The sequence below is a fragment of the Loxodonta africana genome, chromosome 9 (assembly GCF_030014295.1).
Source record: "Loxodonta africana isolate mLoxAfr1 chromosome 9, mLoxAfr1.hap2, whole genome shotgun sequence".
In the NCBI taxonomy this organism is placed as follows: Eukaryota; Metazoa; Chordata; class Mammalia; order Proboscidea; family Elephantidae; genus Loxodonta; species Loxodonta africana.
Genome location: NC_087350.1, coordinates 44499920 through 44523397, shown reverse-complemented (window position 1 = coordinate 44523397; position 23478 = coordinate 44499920). Strand labels below are relative to the sequence as shown.

At 47.8% G+C, this 23478-nt stretch overlaps 1 protein-coding gene across 1 annotated transcript in view; it reads left to right on the top strand.

Annotated features, from left to right (window-relative positions):
• Positions 1 to 23478, top strand: part of LAMC3 (laminin subunit gamma 3) — a 78716-nt gene that overhangs the window by 31438 nt on the left and 23800 nt on the right. The window contains exons 8-17 of the mRNA XM_064291322.1: positions 5306 to 5442; positions 7747 to 7857; positions 10130 to 10322; positions 10508 to 10629; positions 15526 to 15756; positions 17773 to 17961; positions 18778 to 19023; positions 20069 to 20222; positions 20871 to 21013; positions 21623 to 21801. Of these exons, the coding sequence (XP_064147392.1) occupies positions 5306 to 5442; positions 7747 to 7857; positions 10130 to 10322; positions 10508 to 10629; positions 15526 to 15756; positions 17773 to 17961; positions 18778 to 19023; positions 20069 to 20222; positions 20871 to 21013; positions 21623 to 21801 (1705 nt within the window). The remainder of the gene's footprint in view (positions 1 to 5305; positions 5443 to 7746; positions 7858 to 10129; positions 10323 to 10507; positions 10630 to 15525; positions 15757 to 17772; positions 17962 to 18777; positions 19024 to 20068; positions 20223 to 20870; positions 21014 to 21622; positions 21802 to 23478) is intronic.

Here is a 23478-nt window from a genome sequence, read left to right as displayed (position 1 = left end):
AAGCTATGAAAATATATTGAAAAAGAAAGAGCTGAAAGGACAGGAGAGAGAATCTAATTCAGCGATAACAAATACGTAACACTTGCACCACAACCATCTGATTTCACACCCATGGCAGACATCACTAATGGAGCACTACCACAGCCCTCCCATTTCATACCCATGGCAGACATCACTAATGGAGCATAGCAGTCTTTACAATGAGCCCTAATAGCCTCAGAATCCTTCTTAATCTCCTACTTTAAGAAGCCCTACCAGTTGAGCTGAGAGTTAAGCCTATCTGCCACCCTTGCAACCCTATCATGTTTCAGATGGGATGTCTGAAGCTCAATGAGGTGAAAGGACTTTTCCAAGGTCACACAGTCTTTAAACTTCCTATTTCAAGCATTCAGGAGCTGGCCTCCTTACTCCAGCAGTGGGGTTAGCAAACAAACATGGGCTTACCTCCTTGGACATACACTATCTCCTCTTCCTGGCTTTGTCTTGGACCTTTGAAGCCTTAATGCACCCAGCTTAGGTCTGCCTGGAGCTCTTTGATGTCCTGTGACTGAGCCTAAGGGTCAGAGCTGGCCACAGACCCTGTGTGTAAAGTGCCTGACATAGTATTCTATTATGGACTCTATTCTTATTAATATGTGTTGGTCCTTTACCAGTTCAAGAAGAAGCCAGTACCAAAGCTGTGTGGTTGGTCCCTGGTCTCAACTGTCACTGGCCTTATCTGTCCCCTGGCCAGACCCAGGCTGCCCTCTCATCTTGTAAATGTGTGGCCTACGGGCCTGTGGGGAGGGAGGCTAACTTCCTCCAGAGTGTGGCTGGGAAGCTTCTCATCACAAGTCTGCCCTGAGTGCCTTGTGACCTTGAGTAGGTCCTCCCCTTCTGAGCCCCAGTTTGCACATTTGTGAAATGGGAGGGCTTGCTGAGATATGTTCATCTGAACTGGCTAGACATCAGGGTCGTCAGAAAGCTTCTTACGAATCAGATTCCTCCACCCAAGCCTGTTCATACCGATCCTCCAGGAGTAGAAACCAGGAATCTGTATTTGTAAAATGTTTCCCCAGGACTATGGCTACAGGAGACATCTAAGTCAATTGGCAAAGTAAATTCTATTAAGAAAACATTCTGCATCCCATTTTGAAGTGTGGTGTCTGGGGTCTTAAATGCTAACAAGCGGCCATCTAAGATGCATTAATTGGTCTCAACCCACCTGGATCAAAGGAAAATGAAGAACACCAAGGTCACAAGATAATTATGAGCCCAAGAGACAGAAAGGGCCACATGAACTAGAGACTTACATCATCCTAAGACCAGAAGAACTAGATGGTGCCCGGCCACAACCGATGACTGCCCTGACAGGGAGCACAACAGAGAACCTCTGAGGAGCAGGAGAACAGTGGGATGCGGACCCCAGATTTCTCATAAAAAGACCAGACTTAATGGTCTGACTGAGACTAGAAGAATCCTGGCAGTCATAGTCCCAAATGTTCTGTTGACCCAGGATAGGAACCATTCCCAAAGACAACTCATCAGACATGGAAGGGTCTGGACAATGGGTTGGAGAGAGATGCTGATGAAGAGTGAGCTACTTGTATCAGGTGGATACTTGAGACCGTGTTGGCATCTCCTGTCTGGAGGGGAGATAGGAGGGTAGAGAAGGTTAGAAACTGGCAAAACGCTCATGAAAGGAAAGACTGGAAGGAGGGAGCAGGCTAACTCATTAGGGGGAGAGTAAACGGGAGTATGTAGTAAGGTGTATATAAGTTTTTATGTGACAGACTGACTTGATTTGTAAGCTTTCACTTAAAGCACAATAAAAATTATTTAAAAAAAAAAAAAGTTTCCCCAGGGCTCTTTGGAGAAATGGCTGATTCTAGAACTGGGGCAGAGAAAATACACGCTCCTGGAGCATCTTGTAGAGCCACAAAGTAAGGAAGTGCTTAAAAACAAAACCAAACAAGAACAAATGAACAACAACAAAACAGGATGGGGGCATGTCAAAGGGACACAGGAGCCAACCTGAAAGAGTTCTCAAAGCTGGAACAATTTAAGCCACAAAATAAATAATAATATGGCATTGCATTATAGCCCAAAGAATAAAATAAATACCCATGAGTCCATACTGATATAAATAGATTATTGAATAAATAAATAATTGGGGACAAAAGGACACATCTTCCTTCCAGAAGAATTCCAAATAATAAATGTGGAAGGAATGAGTGAAATAGAAGATCACTGTTATAACATCACAGTAATAATCGCTCCAGGCAAGACCACCCTGATGAACGTTAAAATGAATGTGCCAAACTTTAAGGAGAAACAGGACATTTGCATAGACTCAAAATATCTCCCTCAAAGGATTTATTAATTACTATGATGGTTTTAACATACATTTACAATTTTTTTGTACTCCCCCTACTCAAGGAGAGGGAGCTATATTCTCCTCCCCTTGGGCTGGATTAGGAGCCCTCGTGGCGAAATAGTTAAGTGCTTGGCTGCTAACCAAAAGGTTATCTGTTCAATCCCACCAGCCACTCCGAGGGAGAAAGATTTGACAACCTGCTTCTGTAAAGATGTACAGCCTTGGAAATCCTATGGGGCATTTCTACTCTGTCCTATAGGATTGCTATGAATCAGAATCAACTCGACGGGAATTTTTTTTTTTTTTTTTTTGCTTTTGGACTGGGTTTGGTGTCCCTGGGTGGTGCAAATGGGTAAGCGTTTGGCCACTAACTGAAAAGTTGGCAGTTTGAATCCACACAAAGGCACTTCAGAAGAAAAGCCTGGAGATCTCCTTCCAAAAGATCGCAGCTATTGAAAACCCGATGGAGCATAGTTCTACCCTGAAACACATGGGGTCGCCAGAAGTCTGAATCGTCTCAATGGCAACTGGTTTGGTTTCTTGGTTTAGGGCTAGACTTAGTGACTTGCTTCTTCCTAATGATTAGAAAAAAAAAAAAATGATTAGAATATAGAAATTTTACAGTGGAGAAAACTGGCAGGCATCACCTTAACCCTTTTGTGAACCAGTTATTTTCTGCTTTGAATTTTTTGTTGATACCATGTGTTTTCATTAATGGAAGCATGCTGAATCATTGAGTGTGTTTGAATTTTTGTAGGTAGTATGGATTTTTTTTTTCTTACCCCCTCCCACAAGCCTACCCTAAGTGTTTAGTGTTACATATAAAGTACCACTAATTATACCCCAGTGTCCCTACCGGGGTCTTTTGGTACGTGAACCAAAACCAAACCCGTTGCCGTCAAGTTGATTCCGGCTCATAGCGACCCTATAGAACAGAGCAGAACTGCCCCATAGAGTTTCCAAGGAGCGCCTGATGGATTCGAACTACCAGCCTTTTGGTTAGCAGCCATAGCCCTTAACCATTACGCCACCAGCGCTTCCATTGGTACACATGTGTAACAAATTAAAATTTTCAAAATTTCTATTTTTCCTACCAAAAATTCAGACACCTCATACAATACCCTGTAAAAACAGTAGCTTGTGGTACACGCCTGTCTGTTTCTTTGGTTTCAAACAGTCATAAAGGCCCCTGCCTTGAAGCAGCACACACTGTCAGTGGTACAGCAGCTTCCCAGTAAACCTTCAGAGGCAGAAGAAGGAGTTGGCCTCCAGAGGTACCCATGAACATGAAAGGGTTAGCCTAGTGATGAAGGTTAACATCCCTGGTGATATCATGTGGTTATCATATATGTAAAAAAAAAAAAAATTGCCATCGAGTCAATTCTAACTCGTAGCAACTTTATAGGGCAGGGTAGAACTGCCCCATAGGGTTTCCAAGGTTATAACTCTTTATGGAAGCAAACTGCCACATCTTTCTCCTGTAAAGTGGCTGGTGGGTTCAAACCACCGACCTCCTAGTTAGCAGTGGAGCGCCTAACCATTGTGCCACCAGGGCTCCGTTGGATATCCTATACCCCTGATACAATGTGATGAGGACGCTTCATCCCTGTGTATTCTTCCCAAAGCCCATAACCTTGGACTAATCATGAGAAGACATCTGACAAACCCAAGCTGAGGAACAGACTACAAAATAAGTGACCAGTACTCGAGTCAAGGTCATGAAAGACAGCCTGAGAAACTGGCAGAGATTGGAGGGGAGTAAGAAAACATGATAATAAATGTAATGCCATATCCCAGATTGGATCCTGGAGCAGAAAAAGGACATTAGTGGGAAAAAAAAGGGTGAAATCCAAATGAAGCCTGGAGTTTAGTTAAAAGCATTGTATCAGTGTTAACTTCTTACCTTTGATAAACGTACCATGGTTATTAAGATGTTAACATTAGGGAAACTGGGTGAAGAGTATGGTCAGTTCTCATCATTCACAGTAGTTAACAGCTCCGTATAGTCACTGCAAACACTGAATTAGCAAATACTGAACTATTGCTCCGAGGGAAATACAGGGTTAGGTTCCTGAGAGCCTCTGGTCACAATAATTATGTCAACCTATCTTTACATAACCTTGTTTTGTGTGTGTTTCTGCTTAGAGATAGCTTATTTAACATATGGAGCCTTTGTGGCACAGTGGTTAAGAGCTTGGCTGCTAATCAGAAGGTCACCAGTTTGAACCTATGAGCCAATCCTTGGAAACCCTATAAACAGTTCTACTCTGTCCTATAGGGTTGCTGTGAGTCAGAATCAACTTGATGGCAACAGGTTTGGTTTGGTTTATTTAATGCATGTTTTAGATTCATCAACGTTGAACTCACAGCCAACAGCTCTGTAACTCATGCCTGAATGAAACTTACCCAACATGTATATTTTCACATCACAACCTTCTAGCACTTAGGAACACTAGACAGCACTTCAGCACTGTGCTCGGGGGGCCACTTTAAACAGCAAAATCACCCAAAAAAGCAAAAAAATACAAAAAAGTGTGGCACTAAGTAGACTCACAAAAAGGACACTTGTTTACCGGCACGAGAGTGTTGCCTTGTTAGACATCAGTGGCGAACGTGTGCGTCAGGTGACTCAGTTTTCACCGCTCTGCACATGTCCACGAATGACCACAAAAGTGCCATGAACGTTGATTTGTGGTCTAGAAACAAATTATAACAAACGGGCAAATTCACAAATGCAGAACCCATGAACGATGAGGATTGACTGTATATGGGAACTCTGGACTATCTTTGTGACTCTTCTGTGAATCTAAAATTATTTAAAAAATTTTTTTCCAGTGATTCTGGACAATAATCTAGTTGAGATCACAAAACCTGCCAGTCTGGCCATCCCTTTCCCCACCCCTGGCCGATTCATTTGGCCCCAGTGGCCTTGTCCTGCTTCTGTTTCAGATGCCGCCCAGGGACGTTTAACCTGCAGCCACACAACCCAGCTGGGTGCAGCAGTTGCTTCTGCTACGGCCACTCCAAGGTGTGTGCAGCCGCCACCCAGTTCCGAGAGCACCACGTCCTCTCCGACTTCCGCCAGGGTAAGAGGTGCCTCCTCCTGCCTCCTTGGAGGGGTCTGCTTCTAACCCAAGTGGGCAAGTGATCCACCCTGGGGAGGACCCTATGTTGCTGGTGTAGGTGGCCATGAAATAGCCAAGGCCACAGCCGAGGGATAGGCAGTGTCTCCATATGCCCACACAGAGCACACTTAGTATGAGTCAGCTGTGAGAGGTCCATCCCTTGGCTCCCTCCGCAGCCTCTGCCCTTGTTCTCAGCCTCCAGCAGCGTTTATATTTGGCAGGTTTGGGGGCTGGGTACCATCCTTTGTATCCTGTAGAGAAATTGCCAATCACCCTGTCAAGATTGGCCTCCCTTGGTGTATCTAAATGCTAGAGGTTCAAGCTCAACCCCCCGGCCTCCATTTATTGAGCACCTGCTTCATGCTACGTACTATACTAAGCTCTTTTCATGCGTGGAACCTCGCAGAGACCCTGGCAGGTAGATACTTATAGATGGGGCCACCAAGACACAGGAAAGGGAGGTCCCTTGCCCGAGGTCATATAACTCAGTTGGTACCTGGATCCGTCAACTCCTGAGTTCTGCTCTTAACCAACATGCAGACTCTCTCTAGTCCAGGGGTGCTGTGGTGACCTGGGACCGGGACTCCAGGGTGGCACAGCCACAACTTTGGAGCATTGGCAGTGAGACCATGGCACAGGAAAGTGGCTGAGCTCTGAGCTCTGCATTAAGTCACAGCCTGCCATGGGCCAGGGGTCTTCGGAGGGTGACGTGTGCTGATCGTCCCCTCCCTCTCTCCCTCTCACCTTTCTGCCCTGGAGTAGCCACTCACCTTGGTTTAACAGGAGCCTGTGGGAGGGTGGCTCTGCCCTAGGGAGGTACCAGGGGCCCCACTGGGCTCCTGGGAACTGGCATTGGCCTTGGGTACAAATTTAGTTGAAGGCTCTGAGGTGCCCCAGACACAGGGTCAGCACGCCCTCTGCTGGACGCCGCATGGAAAGCCAGCCCGAGAGGGGCTTGGGATCAGGGCACATGAAATTCATTTTAGGATCATAAGGACAACATTATTATCTCCTTTCACTTTGCGCCTGTTCCTGGGTTTGGCAATTCACTCGAATCACCTTATTTTATCCTAATAATCAAACTCTTTAGTCTCAGGATCCCTTTATATTCAGTCTTGAAAATTGTTGAAGACCCCAAAGAGCTCTTGTTCATGTGATAATTTATACGGAAATTTTTTGTATTCAAAATCAAACCCGAGTCATTTAAAAATGTTTAGTTCTTAATTCATTTTAAAAGAACAATAATAAACCTATCACGTTATAACGAAAATAACATACTTCTATGAAAAATAACTATCTTTTTTAAAACAAAACATTTCATGAGGAAAGCGGCATTTGTTTTACATTTTTGCAAATCTCTTTAAGGTCTGGCTTAATAGAAGTCAATTGGCTCTTGCCATTAGATCCGTTGCGAAATCACACACTTTGCCCTCTTGAGAAACTCCACTGTACACTTGTGAAAGAGACAGAATGAAAAGTGCTCGTGACATCTTGGTGTTATTAAGAAAATGGTTTTGACTCACAGGCTTCCTAAAAAGGTCTCAGGGATCTCCCAGGGCATCCAGACCATACTCTGAGAACTGCTACCCAGGGCTTTAAGAACACCATTGCCCCCATTTTGCAGACGAGAAACCAGCTTCAGAGAGGTTAAGTAACTTGCCCAGGGTTACGTACACATCCAGGAGGTCACAGAGGCTAGTGCAGCACTGAAAAAGCCCCGTGTCTCCCTTTCTGACCTCTCCTTTTTTCAGCTTTTGGGTGCCCCAGATATTTGGCCTCTACCCCATTCCCTAGCTGCCCCCTGGAGAGCACCCCCTTTAGATTATTTGCTCTGTGGAGGCCTGTGCTCCATACCCTGCTGTTGCCAGAGGGAGGGTGGGCTGAACTTGGACTGGGGACCAGAAGGGCTGGGTTCTGGTTCTCGTTCTGCTACTTCCTAACCAGGTGGTCTTCCTGGAGACAATGGGGCTAATGGCACGTGCACTCAAATGATCTTGAATGATGGGTATGGTGAGGTCACAGGTGAGAAAGTTCTCTGAAATGGCCCTGATGTCCCAACACCCCCATACTGGGATCTCCAGGCTGTGTCCCCAGTGTTGTGTTCAGGCATTGTCCAAGAGAAGGCCCTCTGGGTACCCTCTGGCTGCCATCCTTGGGGCCCCGGGAAGGGTGTGAAGTGGGAGGGGAGGCAGGGCCCTGTTGAATGTGCCTTCTGCTCCATGCCTCACACTGATGGGCATGTGTGTGTCTGTGTTTATTGCCTAGGAGCCGAGGGCTGGGGAGCCAGAAACGCGGGGGGCCTGGAGTACCCTGCACGATGGACCCCGAGGGGGATCATCCTGAGCCCAGAATCCGGGGAGGAGCTCACAGCACCAGGTACCACCGGCCACAGGCAGGGGCAGAACTGCCCTGTGTCAGTGTCCTCTTGCTGCAGTGGCAAAGTACACAAACCAGTGGCTTAAAACAACACAAATTTATCATCTCGTTTTGTTTAAAACATTTAGTAAAAATAAAAGTAATACCATTTGTTGCTTCTTTTGATCCAAACTTCTTGGAGTAAACCTAGTTTAGTCATGATTCATTTTCATAATGCGTTGTACGACTCTTTGCCAACTTGAAATTTTTGTGTCTGAATTCATAAATGATATTGGTCTATAATTTCTATTTTGTGATGTTTATCAAGTTTTTGAATCTGGGATAGGCTAGATTTACAAAGTAATTTGAGAGGTATTCTGTCTTTTCCTAATCTTTGGAAGAGTTTGAATAATATAGAGAGGGATTAGCTGTTCCTTGATGGCTTGACCGAATTCTCTTATAAATCCAGCTTGCTTGTACTTTTTCTAATGTAAATCTTTCAAAATCTTTACATTAGCCTCTCATTATTGATCTATTCAAACTTCCCACTTCATCTTATATAAATTTTGATATTCAAAGTTTTCCTAGAAATATGCCCATTTCATCTAAAACCTGTTGCTGTCGGAGTTGATTATGACTCATTGGCACCCTAAAGGACAGAGTAGAACTGCCGCATAAAGTTCCCAAGATTGTAAATCTTTACTGAAGCAGACTGACACATCTCTCTCCTGAAGCGCGACTGGTGGGTTCGAACTGCTGACCTTTTCAACAAGATTTTTTTCAAATTAATTGGTATGCTATGAATCTTATATTCCCTTGGAAAAAAGTTCTTATTTATTTATTGCGCTTTAAGGGTTTTAAGTGAAAGTTTACAAATGAAGTCAGCCTCTCCTATAAAAAGTTACACACGCCTTGCTATGTACTCCTAGCTGCTCTCCTCCTAATGAGACAGCACATTCCTCCTCTCCCCCTTTTATTCCCCGTGTTCATTCATCCAGCTCCTGTCCCCCTCTTCTCATCTTGCCTCCAGGCAGGAGCTGCCCACATAGTCTCATGTGTCTACTTGAGCCCAGAAGCTCATTCCTTATCAGTATCATTATCTATCTATCAAATCCCTGTCTGAAGAGTTGGCTTCGAGAATGGTGCCAGTCTTGGGCTAACAAAGGGTCTGGGGACCATGACCTCCAGGGCCCCTCTAATCTCAGTCAGATCATTAAGCCTGGTCTTTTTACAAGAATTTGAGATCTGCGTCCCACTGTTTTCCTGCTCCATCAGGGGTTCTCTGTTGTGTTGCCTGTCTGGGCAGTCATCAGTTGTAGCCAGGCACCATCCAGTTCTTCCAATCTCAGGCTGATGCAGTCTCTGGTTTATGTGGCCCTTTCTATCTCTTGGGCTCATCTTTACCATATGTCTTTGGTGTTCTTCATTCTCCTTTGCTCTGGGTGGGTTGAGAGCAATTGATGCATCTTAGATGGGTAAGACCCTAGATGCCTCTCAACAAAGTGGGATGCAGAACGTTTTCTTAATACATTCTGTTACGCAACAAATTTATCATCTTACAGTTCTGGAGGTCAGATGTCCGAAATGGTCTCACTGGACCAAAATCAAGGTGTTGGCAGGGTTGCATTCCTTCTGGAGGCTTTAAGGAAGAATCTGTTTCCTTGCCCTTTCCAGCAACTGGAGGCTGCCCTCATTCCTTGCCTTGTGGTCCTCTTCCATCTTCAAAACAGTGCTGGGCTGAGCCTTTCTCAGGCTGTGTTCCTTTGACACTGACTTTTCTGCCTCCCTCTTCCATATTGGAGGACCCTTGTAATTACATTGGACCCACCTGAATAATCCAGGATAATCTCCCTATTTTAAGGTCAGCTGATTAGCAACCTCAATTCCATCTGAAATTTAAATCCCCCCTTGCCATGTAACCTAACATATTCACTCACATGCACGCTCTGTTGTCTCATTGGACTTCACTTACAAAACACAAGTTCAAAGATAAAATTACTAAAAATGTCAAGAGAGCATTAAACCAAGCATGGGGGCCCTGTGTGATTGTCACATATGCGAGTGAGCAGGAGATACATGTAATAAGCATGACCCCAGTGTGTTGCTCCTCATTCACATTTATGACCAGGATATGTGGGTGGGCCCCCTTCACACTGCTGGGCAGGGAGTCTTCATGTCTGCCTTGCTGCAGTTTTATCTTATTTGAATGATTAATTGCCAATAAAACCAATACAGACATTTAATGTCAAGCTAATTAAATAACAACGTTAAAGCCACCTTCTTTTGTCTGCAGAGAAGTTCCTGGGAGACCAGCGGTTCAGCTACGGGCAGCTCCTCACAGTGATTTTCAGGGTGCCCCCTGGGCACTCCCTACTCCCCATGCAACTGTGGCTGGAAGGGGCAGGATTGGCCTTGTCTCTGCGGCACTTCAGCCTGTCCAGCCCCCAGGATACTGGGCAGCCCAGGGAGGTGCAGCTTAGGTTCCAGTAAGCGTCTTCCTCTGCCCTAGGGGGGTGGGTGGTGGGAAGGGAGGCAGGGTGTTCAGCTGGTCTCTGAGGTTCGGGCACAATTCACATTCACCTTGTGGCCTGGAGGACCGGTGATGATTCCAAGGCCGCTGCCCTCCCTGCCCCCATGCTCAAGTTCTTGTTTTGACCCTTCTCCCTGCCAGGCTGCAGGAAACCTCTGAGGACGCAAACCCTCTGCTGCCCGCCTTCCACTTTCAGCGGCTCCTCGCCAATCTCACTGCTCTGCGCATCCAGGCCAGCAGCCAAAGCTCAAACCCTCCCGGTCAGTAATGATAACGATGCCTCCAGAGAACTGAGCATCACCAGGTCCTCGGAGCAGGTCCTCCTGGCCCTGTCCTGTAGAAACCTCACAGCGGGGTGCTTATTTCCCATATTTACCCAGGCTCACTTACCCAAGGCCCTATAATCAATACAGGCAGTGGAGGTGGATGCTGAGGACAGAGGCGGGGACTAGGCAGGTGAGGGTACTGAGGAGGGACGATTCAGAGGGACAGATCTATGGCCAGCAAAGCAGCCAAGAACCATTGGATGCAGTCACTCCACTGTCACAGAATCCACATTGCCGGGGGGATGGATCCCTGGGAGCCCTGGTCAGTGCTAATGGCAAGGAGCAAGCCAAGATTCCCCTGAAAGAGCCGGTCCCCCTGTTGGTCACTGGTGGGATGACATCTAAATCACTTCATGAGCAGGTCTGGTTTTCTACACTTTCTGATTCCTTCCAACTCATGGTGACCCTATGTGTTGTAGAGTAGAACTTCTCCATGGGGTTTTCTTAGCTGTAGTCTTTACAGAAGCAGTTTGCCAGGCCTTTATTCCATGGAGCCACTGGACGGGTACCTCTTCCCAAAGCAGGGTGCTAAGTCAACCCACATCATTGACCAGTATTTGCCCCCACCTCGCAACTGGTCACATAGGGATCCCATTCTTTACTGACATCATTGTCCTCTGACCTGTCCCTAGTTCTTCCTCTCCCCATCATGCGCTTTTCCCTCCTCCTTGCGAGCTCACCTTCTTACCCCCCACAGCTGTATGTACCTAGGCCAGGGATCCCATGGGGCCTCAGCCAGGAGCTCTGGGCTCTCCCTGTTCCTCCTGATCCCTCCCCAGCCAAGTGCTGGCGTGGAGGCCCAGACCAGGCACGTCTTCACTCTGCAGAAACGGCCTTGACCGTCTGCAGTGGAAGTGGCAAATAGAACCCAGGATGGGTTTGTTTATTGATTGTTCTTTTTAATTTTTTTTCGATCATTGGTTTTAATTACAAAAGCGATACAGGCTCATGTAAAAATTCTAAAAATATAAATGCATTGGTTCCATTGCCTTTCAATATTGCTTTTTCATTTACTATGTCATGGATTTCCATTCTGATCTTAGTTATTTTCTTTCTCCTACTTCAGGCTTCATTTGCTCTCTTTTTCTAATTTCTTAAGGTGGAAGCTGAGGTCATGGATTTGAGACCTTGTTTTCCAATATAGGCATTTGAATCTATAATTTTTCCCCATCCCAAAGGACTGCTTTAATGGCATCTCTCCAATGTGATATCTTGTGTTTTCATTTTATAAAGTTAAGAGCGAATAGCCCCTGTCCCCAGATCCACCCCTCAGAGGAGAGTCACAGTTAACAGTTTGGGTGTATCCAAGGACATAAAACAGATGTGGGCCTACACATACAGGTTTTGTTTTTCCAAAATGAAATCCCATTGAGTATATTGTACAGAAAAAAAAAAATGTTTTTTTCACTTCCATATTATGGACATCTTTTCCTGTCAGCGCATGAGGGGTTCTCTGGGTGGGATTACCAGTTGCTGGGGTCTCATGTTATGGATGGGGTACAGGGTAACCACAGTTCAATGGCATAAGAGATGCATCAGAGCATGCTGGTGGAGAATGCTGTAAATCTTAGAGATGTAGACAGGGTGAAGGTTGTGAGCCTTCATCCCACTCCCACGCCTGAACGCCCTCCTCTTCTCTCTGGTAATGTTCTATTGTTTTGTAAAAACATACATCCACTGCTGTCAAGTTGATTCCGACTCATAGCGACTCTATAGGACAGAGTAGAACTGCCCCATAGAGTTTCCAAGGAGCGCCTGGTGGATTTGAACTGCCGACCCTTTGGTTAGTAGCTGTAGCACTTAACCACTACACCACTTTCTGTCTGATAGCCCAGTCCAATCCCTGTCTGAAGAGCTGGCTTTGGAAATGGTTCCTGTCTTGGGCTAACAGAAGATCTGAGGACCATGACCTCTAGGGTCCTTCTAGTCTCAGTCAGACCATTAAGTCTGGTCTTTTTTTTTTTAATTAATTTTTATTAAGCTTCAAGTGAACATTTACCATTCCAATCAGTCTGTCACATGTAAGTTTACATACATCTTACTGCCTTCTCCCACTTGCTGTCCCCCTATTGAGTCAGCCCTTTCAGTCTCTCGTTTCGTGCCAATTTTGCTGTCTTCCCTCTCTCTCTATCTTCCCCTCCCCACTCCAGTCAAGAGTTGCCAACACACTCTCCAGTGTCCACCTGATTTAATTAACTCACTCTTCATCAGCATCTCTCTCCCCCCCGCTGACCAGTCCTTTTCATGTCTGATGAGTTGTCTTCGGGGATGGTTCCTGTCCTGTGCCATCAGAAGGTCTGGGGAGCATTGCCTCCGGGATTCCTCTAGTCGCAGTCATACCATTAAGTATGGTCTTTTTATGGGAATTTGGGGTCTGTATCCCATTGGTCTCCTGCTCCCTCAGGAGTTGTCTGTTGTCAGCATGATGTTTTCAAGGTTCATTCATGTCATAGCATGTATCAGAAGTTCATTTCTCTTTACTGCTGAATCGTATTCCGTTGAATGGGTATACCACATTTTGTTCATCCATTCATCAGTTTGGTGGACACTTGATCTGTTTCCACCTTTTGGCTATCATGACTCGTGCTGATATGAATATTTGTGTACAAGTTTTCTCACAGTGGCTGCACCAGTTTACATTCCCACCAGCAACGTATGAGGGTTCCAACTTCTACACATTCTTGCCAACACTTATTTTCTGTTTTTTTGATTATAGACGTCCTAGTAGTTTTTTTTTTTTTTTTAGTAGTTTTAGTAGGGGTGAGGAAACCCTGGTTGCATAGTGGTTAAGTGCTACGGCTGCTAACCAAAGGGTCGGCAGTTCGAGTCCACCAGGCGCTCCTTGGAAACTCTGTGGGATGGTTCTACTCTGTCCTATAGGGTCGCTATGAGTCGGAATTGACTCGATGGGTTTGGTTTTAGTAGGGGTGAGCCAGGATCAACTCGATGGCAATGAATTTGGTTTTGGTTAGTAGGGGTGAAGTGATATCTCAGTGTGGTTTTGATTTGCATTTACCTGGTGGCGTAATGGTTAAGAACATGGCTGCTAACCAAAAAAGGGTCAGCAGTTCAAATCCACCAGCCGCTCCTTGGAAACCCTATGGGGCAGTTCTAGCTGTCCTACGGGGTTCCTACAGGATTGCTATGAGTCAGAATTGACTCAGTGGCAACAGGCTTGGTTTTAATGCCCAATGATGTTGAGCATCTTTCCATGTACTTGTTTGCTATTTGTGTATCTTCTTTGGAGAACCGTGGGGTTCCTTTTTATAGTTCCTATTTCCTTGCTGAGATTTTTTTTTTCATTCATTACAGCATATATCTTCTTAAGTCCCTGAAGTGTGTTATAATAGCTGCTTCAAAATCCTTGTCTGCTAATTCCAACATCTGGGTCATCTCAGGGTTCCTTAAGTATGAGTGGCTTTTTCGTGTTTCTTTGTATGTCACATAATTTTGGATTGTATCCTGGTCGTTATGAACGATACGCTGCACAATACAACCTCTGACTGAAAATGACAAACTGTACAATACAACATCTGACTAAATAACTGTAGACTTTATCGCCCCTGAATAGAAAGCAGCAAAAATTTCTGTTCAGTTCTTTTAGGCTTAGCTGAACTGCTTGGAGTTTGTCTTGTACATACGTGATTCAGAAGTCAGCCAGAGATTTGGGTAGAGTTTGTATACAGAGTTTGGGGGCTCCCCATCTCTTGCTCTCTCCTTTCTGGAATTTCTTCCCCAACTTTCTAGCTGTTGTAGTCACCCAATCTCTGTTACTGGGTCTTCAATCCAGTCAAACTGTGGGTTTCTAAGTTTTATCCATTCTACATGGTGCAGTCTGGAGCCTTCCCTCTGGCTAAAAGTCATAAAAACCAGAAAATCGCCCAGTGCTGCTCCCTTCTTCCAGGTGTCAACCTTCCTCCTTTATCTGCCTGCTTCTGGTTGCTCCCCAGTGTTTACAGACAGTTGTTTTTATATTTTGTCCAGAGTTTATAGTTGCCATCTGTGGGAAGGTCGGCCTGAGAGAAGCTACTCTTCTATTACTTTATTACTATTCTATTATTACCTCCCAATTTATATTAATACATGCACATGTGTGAATTTCCCAGACTTTCATCTTTCACTGTAACTGAGCTTTATGGTGTTCCCCAGTGTGAAGGCTGTAAATGCTATCATTGTAGTTTTTTGTTGTTGTTGTTATAAAAGTATAAAGAACACAACATTTTACAGTTCAGCATTTTTCACATGTACATACAGTTCAGTAAAACCAACCACATCAGTCATGTTGTGCCACCATCACTGACATCCATTGCCAAATTTTCCATCCCCAGAAACAAAAACTCTATGCTACCTAAAAACAATGATTCCCGGTTCTGCATCCCTCCTGCACCTGGTAGCCACTACTAAGCTCTAATCTCTAGACCTTTACTTCTTCTAGGTATTTCATATTAGTGATATCATACAGTATTTGTCCTTTTGTGATTGACTCATTTCACTCAGCATGTTTTCAAGGTTCATCCATGTTGCAGCATGTATCAAGACTTCATTTCTCTTTATGGCAGAGTAATATGCCATTGTACAAATAGTTTTAATTTACGTATCTTTGATTACCTGTGAGAGAAGATGTCTTTTTACAAGATTCTCCACCATATCTATTTCTTGTTCTGAAAATTACCTATTTGTCTCCATTGCCCTAGACTGTTTTTATTTTTTAATTACAATTGATTCATGGTCTGCCTTTATATATGTGGGGCAGTAACCCTTTGCCTGGTACACCTGTGAATGGGAAAGTTTGGGGGAAAAACATGCACATGTAACTCTTACCCTCTCTCTTTTCTCCCCCTGCAGGCCAAGTGGTCCTGACTGAGGTCCGGCTCACGTCAGCCCAGCAGGGACGTTTCCCCCCAGCCTCCTGGGTGGAGACTTGCTCATGTCCCATGGGGTATGTGGGCCAGTTCTGTGAATCTTGTGCTCCAGGATACAAGAGAGAGACACCAATGGGGGGTCCCTATTCCAACTGTGTCCCCTGTACCTGCAACCAGCATGGTACCTGTGACCCCAACACAGGTGAGCCACTCCAGCACCCCCATCTTAAAGCCACCTGGGCTACATCCAGAATTGCAAGATGGGTACTGACCTGGACAGGGTCAGCCTGCATGGGCACTGGAGTGTTTGTGAAGCTGTGGGGAAGCACAGGCACTGGACCACCCTCGAGCTGCTGCCTGGGCATCTTATATTCCTATAAAAGTGGTAACTGGAATTTATTTAGGTGTCAGGCTCTGTGCTTAGGACTTCGTATGCTGGATCTCAACTCCTCACATGACCCTGTGGCCTAAGATAATTATCATTCCAATGTTGAAGCTCTCAAAGATCAAGAAAATTACTTCTTAACCCAGCTAAGAGTGTAATGACCAGGTGGATAGGCCCTTGCTGAATTTCAGGCACTGTGGGAAGAGCTGGGCACACAGCTTCTCACTGAATCTCCACTCTGCCCCTATTGGCTACTGTTATTCTCCTCGTTTACAGATGCTGCCCAGTAGCATCAGCTTAGAGTCTTAAGCTGAGCCCTCTGTAGGCTGCGTGTTGTGAGTCCACCCTCTGTCCCCCGACTAGGGAAGGTCCCAGGACAGACCAGAAAAAGACCTTGGGGGATCCTGCCATGCAGGGGGATGCTGTGAGAAAGGGGCCAGGTGATGGCAGGAGGGCTCTCGTGAGGGTCACACAGCACACAGGGATCACATAGAGCCAGAGACCTGCCACCCCCACCGCTTACTGGCTTGTGGCATTGGAGAAGTCACTCCCTTCCTTGAGCCTGTACAATGGGGATAATAACAGTAAGGCCACCAAGAGGTCAAGAACCCAGGCTCTGAAACAGACCTGGTTTGCCTCAAAGCTCAGCCATCACTATCTGGGTAAGACTTAGGGTCTTCACCTGGAAAATGCAGACAGTGCAAGTCCCTCCCTTACAGGACTATTGGGAAATCCAAACTGGTGGATGTATGCAGTGATGCTTTGTGCACGTGTGAGCGATCACTATAGACAACACTAATAAAATAATGTCACCGTATTCCTCCATGTATTAGGTACCTTTTCATATAATGCATCATTGAATCCCGAAAAAACCCCTGGGTGTGCTGGGACCATAGTTGTCCCATTTTACAGGTGACGGAGTAAGGTGTAGAGAGGTCCCATGGCCAGTAGGTGGCAGAGCTTCTCCTCCCACAAATCTGTGGACTCCCAGGCTGACTGTTCACAACCAGCTACTACTGTTGTTCCCTCTTGCAGCTGAGGAAACTCAGGAAACCTTGCCCAAGGCCTTGCAGTTGGAAGGTTTTGAACAGGGGCTGGCATGCAGGCTTCTTTGTACCCTTACTTCATGGGCATCTCACACCAGGATGCGGGAGGCTCTCCTTGAGCAGATGTGATCTCTCTTAGAAGGGAAATGCCTGCTCAGCTTTTCTCGGGGTCAACAATGGAGCTGAGGGCAGTGGAAAGGACCATAACCCGGGAGTCAGCAGACCCAACCAGGGAGGGCAACCACATGCAAGGTGTGGAGCCTCTTCCCTTCTCCTGCCTGTGGCAGACATCACTAATCGAGTCTGGAGGAGGCTCCCCAATCCAACATTGTTGACTGTGGATTCAGTTATACATTTTGGAATACAAGATACTAATGATGACAGTAATAGTAATTTTGTGTGCTGGAGACTATGAAAGGCACTTTGAATGAATGCTCTCATTGAATGCTGACAAAAACCCTTTCTTTGCAGTCAGTCTAGTTCTTATATCCATTTGGTAGGTGAGGACACTGAGGTCCAGAAGCCTTAGACAATTTGCCCAGGTTCACATAGTAAGTAGTGGATGTGAAGTGAAGGTGGTCTGGCTCCAGGCCTGGGCTTTTCATCCCTGGGTCCACCCTGCCTCCACCTTGGAAGGGTTCCCCTCCCAGGTCTGCCTGGGATGCACCCCATGACCTCACCACCAAGATACTGGAGGAGTAGGAGTCTCCCTCTCCCACACTGCCTGCTGTCTCGGGGGTGTTCTGGGCTCAGGCGCTGGTAACCAGGTGCCTGTCATACCCTTCAGGGACCTGCTTGTGTGGCCACCACACTGAGGGCCCATCCTGTGAGCGCTGCCTGCCAGGTTTCTATGGCAACCCCTTCACAGGCCAAGCCGACGATTGCCAGCCCTGTCCGTGCCCTGGGCAGTCGGCCTGTGCGACCATCCCAGAGAGCAGGGAGGTGGTGTGTACCCACTGCCCCCCAGGCCAGAGAGGTGAGTGGCTTGTACCCAGGAACCCTGGCCCATGGGATGACCAAGCCCTGATACCTTGCTTCTACCAGGCTCTAGGGGTGGGTCCCGTGTCTGGGGTGTGCCAGGTGGGGGTGGGCCCTGCTTATAGGTGGTAGGCCTGACCTCTAGGGGCACTTGAGTCCTATAGCCAAGGGCCCTGGGCTGCTTAAACCGTTGACCACATCCAGCTGTGACCTTTGGACCCAGGCACACTGCTGGGGCCTAAAAAACAAACCATGGCCCTGTGGTCCTCCACATGGTCATGCCTTAGAACGAGCTCATAGATGAGCTTTTAAAAATACCCACGTTGGGTCCCTGTCGCATAGATGGGTCCCTGTCGCATACAGCCTGACTTAGTAGCTTGAGACAGAGCCCAGGATCCTGTATTCCTAACAGCTTCCCTAGATGCTTCCAATCTCCAGTTAAGGTAGAAAACCTCTGATTAAACTTTCAGCTTTAAAAAAAGTCATCAGGTAATGTGTGAAACAGATATACCCCCTCCCAAGTCTCTTCGCACTCTTCAGTCCCGCTCCGGAGCTCGGGGACATCCTAGACATCTGGTTTACATTTTGTGCCTGTGGCTGCATCTGAGCAGCCCATTGAATTGATACTGCCTGGCGCCCAGCTTCCCAGGGGACCCCCTCTAGAAGCAGTTCCCAGCAGCCTGGCAGGGCTGGGACATGGGAGCAAGTTCCACCGTTGGGGCCCTGCTCCCCACCCTACCACTGTACTGCCCCTCCATTTCCATAACCAGCCCCTGCACCTGCTGCCTCCACACACAGCCTTCTCCTTCCCCAGGGCGCCGCTGTGAGGTCTGTGATGATGGCTTTTTTGGGGACCCACTGGGGCTCTCTGGGCCCCCCAAGCCCTGCCAGCAGTGCCAGTGCAGCGAGAACATAGACCCCAACGCCGTGGGCAATTGTGACCCCCTGTCTGGCCGCTGTCTGCGCTGCCTCCACAACACGACAGGGGCACACTGTGAGCACTGTCAAGAGGGCTTCTACGGGAGCGCCCTGGCCCCTCGGCCTGCAGACAAGTGTGTGCGTGAGTATCCATGCCCGGGGCCACGGGGGTGGGTGGAGCACGGTGGGCCCCCATCCCCTGCCCTGGCTCAGGGACCAGAGACAGTGACCAGGGAACCCTCCGGGAGGCTGTACAACCCCAGGCAGGTTATTTACTGCCTGTATTTCCACATTCAGGAAACATAAGGCTTTGCTCTTCTCCAAGATCTCTTTCAATCTTGAAATCTTATAAACTGTGATCTTGTGACTTTTTTTCCTTCCTTGATAATTTAACACTTTTCTCACGCTCCACGGTTAACACATAAGACAATCCCAGACAGAGGCCCTCATCATTTTTTAACACTTTTCTCACGCTCCACGGTTAACACATAAGACAATCCCAGACAGAGGCCCTCATCATATTTGGTCCTGGGATTCCCTGGGCTTCTAGTCAAGCTGTGCCCTATCCCTCAGGACACTCTTCCTCTTCCCTCCTCCCCACCTGCTGGTTTACCACTGAGACCTCTGCACCCTTCTCAGAGCCGTAGCACCCCTCAACCTCTGGAAGGCTCTCAGAAGTCCTGCAGGGCAGACACTTAGCATTCACCCCAAACTTATTTGCTCCCTGAACCCTTTTTTCACATAACATCTGTTGGCATCCTGCTGACCTCTTGTTTTATGGAACCGCCTTCTGGAAATGCTGTACTGGCCCAGAACTAGATGCTGCCCTTGGGTCACATGACTCAAAGCAGTGGCTGCAGAGGGTCTGCCTGTGATCCCTGACCGAGCCAGGGCTGAGGGTGAGGGGGGGCACTGGGAGTCTCTGGCCTTCTCTCCTGCCTGTGAGGTCTGAGGGCAGCTGGGAAGGGCCATCCTGCCACAAGTATTCTAGGCCATTTCTTCAAGGACATAGCAACTGAGTTTAGATGTGTGCTCTGCCCTAGAACCTTCTTCCAGAAAGAACTTAGCAGATGGGTTGAATGGGAGGCATCTCTGTGGGCTCTCCCAGCGTCTGTACCTCTGTTGGACCCCCAAGGGCTCAGCTGATGATCTGCCTTCTTCCCCAATACTCTTTCCTGCCTCCCCAGCCTGTAGCTGCACCCTGGGGGGCTCGGTCAGTGAGCAGCCACCCTGCGACCCAGTGACCGGCCAGTGCTCTTGCCTGCCTCATGTGACTGGACGGGATTGCAGCCACTGCAGCCCTGGCTTCTATGACCTTCAGCCCAGGAGGGGCTGCCGGAGGTAGGTGGGGTGAGGCTATGGGTGCCCCTGCACCTGGGTGTCTGCTAGGCTGGAAGAAGGAGCCAAGGAGCATCCAGGGAGGGGCCTGATTTGGAATGGGTTGTCCCAAACCCGCTGCCAGGGACACTGTGCCCTTCACCAAAGGGGAACAAAGGGACAGTCCCTTGGGGTCAGACTCAAGCCCCTGCCAGCCCAGGATTCCAGCCAAGAGCAGCTCTAAGGGATGTCCAGGTGGACAGGTGGCTGGTTTGACCTCTGATTCCCTTCTCAGTGACCATCGTCACTGGGCTGCCTTTTTGGCCACAATAGCACCTTGGACAAGTGCCCTCAGGGCACAGCAGAGGACTCCAGGGAAATGCCAAGTGAAGCAAACAGGTTTCTTCCTTGCAGGACTGCTCAGAGCCTTTAATATGCTAATTGCATTTTGACTCTCCAACAAAGGGGTGTAGTCCAGGACAGACTCATTCATAAAACCTTTTTTTTTGCAAGTACCTTGTGTTCCCCAGAGCATGGCTTGGGGAAAATCACTTCACGTGCACCACCATTAAAACGGGCTCGGTCAGCAGAGGGCTGTGGTCTGAAGGCCCCTTGCCAGCTGTGAGGCAGCCCAGAGCTCACCTCAGACCCCGGCTCTATCCCTTATCACAGCTGCAAGTGCCACCCGCTGGGCTCCCAGGAGGACCAGTGCCACCCAAAGACTGGGCAGTGTCCGTGCCGACCAGGCGTGGGGGGCCAGGCCTGTGACATATGCCAGCAGGGTTTCTTCGGCTTCTCCGCCAAGGGCTGCCGGGGTAAGGAGCTGGGTCCTTCTGGGCTGCTCTAGCTCCAGAGGGCAGGAGGGAGGCTGCATGGAAGTTGAGGCCTGAAGGTTTCTGAGCAGAGGACTGAGGGGAAGAGGACTGTGCAGCAGGAGAGGGAAAGGTTAGACTCCGAGTGGGTCTCCTGGGAACAGCCATGAGCAGAGCGAGTAAGGCCCAAGGCCTGGGAAGAATGGCATCATCCTCATGGTGGCCTGGGCATCTAGCTCCAGACTTCCTGCGCAATCCCTGTGTGCCCGGAACCATCATGCCCCCTCTCTGGGCCTCAGTTTCCTCATTTGTACAGCTGGCCTGCATTGGCACTTCCCGAATCTGGCTGGTCCTCAGATGTCCCCTCCTCTCTCCCACCACAGGGAGTATTTAAATAAGGCTAGGTTGTTAGTCCTCACCTCCCATCTTTTGAACTGGAATCTCCCAGGAGGGGCAGGAATCTGTATTTGAGGCTACCCAGAGGGTTCTGGGGAGCTGCCGGATATGAGAATTTAGAGGAGCAACCCAGACGATGCAGGGGGTCTCTGGGAGGTGCCAGCCAGACCTCTGCAGAGCCCACATCACCCAGCGGCCCTGCCATGGCCCCCACAGCCTGCAAGTGCTCCCCGCTGGGCGCTGCCTCCATCCAGTGCTATGAGAACAGCACGTGTGTGTGCAGGCCTGGCTTCGTAGGCTACAAGTGTGACCGCTGCCAGGACAACTTCTTCCTCACGGGCGGTGGCTTGCACTGCCAGGAGTGCCCGTCCTGCTACATCCTGGTGAAGGAGGAGGTGAGTCCCCTTACCCTTTCCCACCCTAGGCTCACCCAGCTCCGCTTTCCCATTCACCAACACACAGTGACGGAGCCCCAGCGAGCACCAGATCTGAGTCCACTCCACCTCCTCCTAGGCCCAGCCAGACCCCTGGCCCGTTCCAGCCCAGCTCAACCTCTCACTCTGCCCTTCCCCTTCACCTGGGAGGGTGGGAAAAAGGCACCTCTTGGCACATGCCCTTCCATGCCTCTGTGGGTCCCGGTCTCTGGGTTTCTCAGGTTCAGTGGGAATGTGACCATTGATAACTTCTTCATGGGGAGGGTCAAGAGGAGGGCGATGCCACTTCTGGGGCACAAGTAGAATTGTGGGGAGGGGTGTGGTGCAGGGGTCAGGGGTGCTAGGTTTAGATTACCCCTCCTCCCCACCAGCCTCATTAGTTGTTAGGTGACAGCCTTGGTAAGCCTCAGAGTTGCTGCTCTATTCTAAAACTGGTAATAGTTGTAGGGTCGCTGTGAGTCGGAATCAACTCGACAGCAGCGGGTTATACATGTATATAATAGACATATATACTTTATTATATGTATATGTGTGTATACATATGTATAGATTGAGAGAGAGAGAGATTAATTTTAAGGAACTTGTTCACACAGTTATTGGGGCTGGCAAGTCTAAACTCTGTAGGTCAAGCAGCAGGCTGGAAACTCTAGAAGGTATCTCTTGTCTTGGCTTCCTTGTGCTGCAGTAACAGAAATACCACAACTGGGTGGCTTTCAAGGAGAGCAATTTCTTTTCTCACAGTTCTGAAGGTTAAACGTCCAAATCAGGGCCTTGGCTGTATCATTTCCTTCTGTGGCCCTCTCTTCTAGTTTCTAGTGACTGCTGGCAATCATTGCTTGTAGATGGGTCCTCATGTGGCGTCTGTCTTCCCCCGTGTGTGTGTGTGTGTGTCTTTGTGTCTTTTTACAACTAAGAAGTGATTAGGCTTAGCATCCATCCTATACTGGTATGCCCTTATCAACATAACAAATTAAAACTCTGTTTCTAAATAGGGTCTCTTCCACAGTAACAAGGGTAAGGAATTCAAAACATATTTTTATTTAATCCATAGCATCTATGCTACAGTCTTGACAGAGAATTCCTCAGTTTTTGCTCTTAAGGCCTTCAACTGACTGGATGAAGTCCACCTATATCATCAAGGGCAATGTCCTTTACTTAGGGTCACCTGATTGTGTGTATGTTAATCACATCTACAAAATACCTTCACAGCAGCATCTAGACTAGTGTTTGGCCAAACAACTGGGCACCACAGCCTAGCCAAGTTGACACATAAAATTCACCCTCACACCCCCAGCAGGGTTCCCCCATAATCAAACTCATTGATGTTTCCGTGGGAGAACAGATGAATGTTCACATCAAGCGGGTAAAAAAAGGCCATAGTAATCTTTTTCAAAACAGACTTTACTTCTAGATGAGTTCAGGTCAGGTCAGATTGTTGTCATCTTGTAAAGAGTAGAAAGCCATGAGGTTTTCAAAGCATTTTAGACTTTGAGTAGAACAGAGGGCTCGGGACTTGTGGTCCCTGCCACTTAGGGTTGCTACAAAGTGGCAGGCATTTGTACCACAGCTGTCTCTTAGCAAGAGACCCATAAATGCAGCTCTTGTTCATATGATTAAAGACCAGTGCTAGGAGACGTT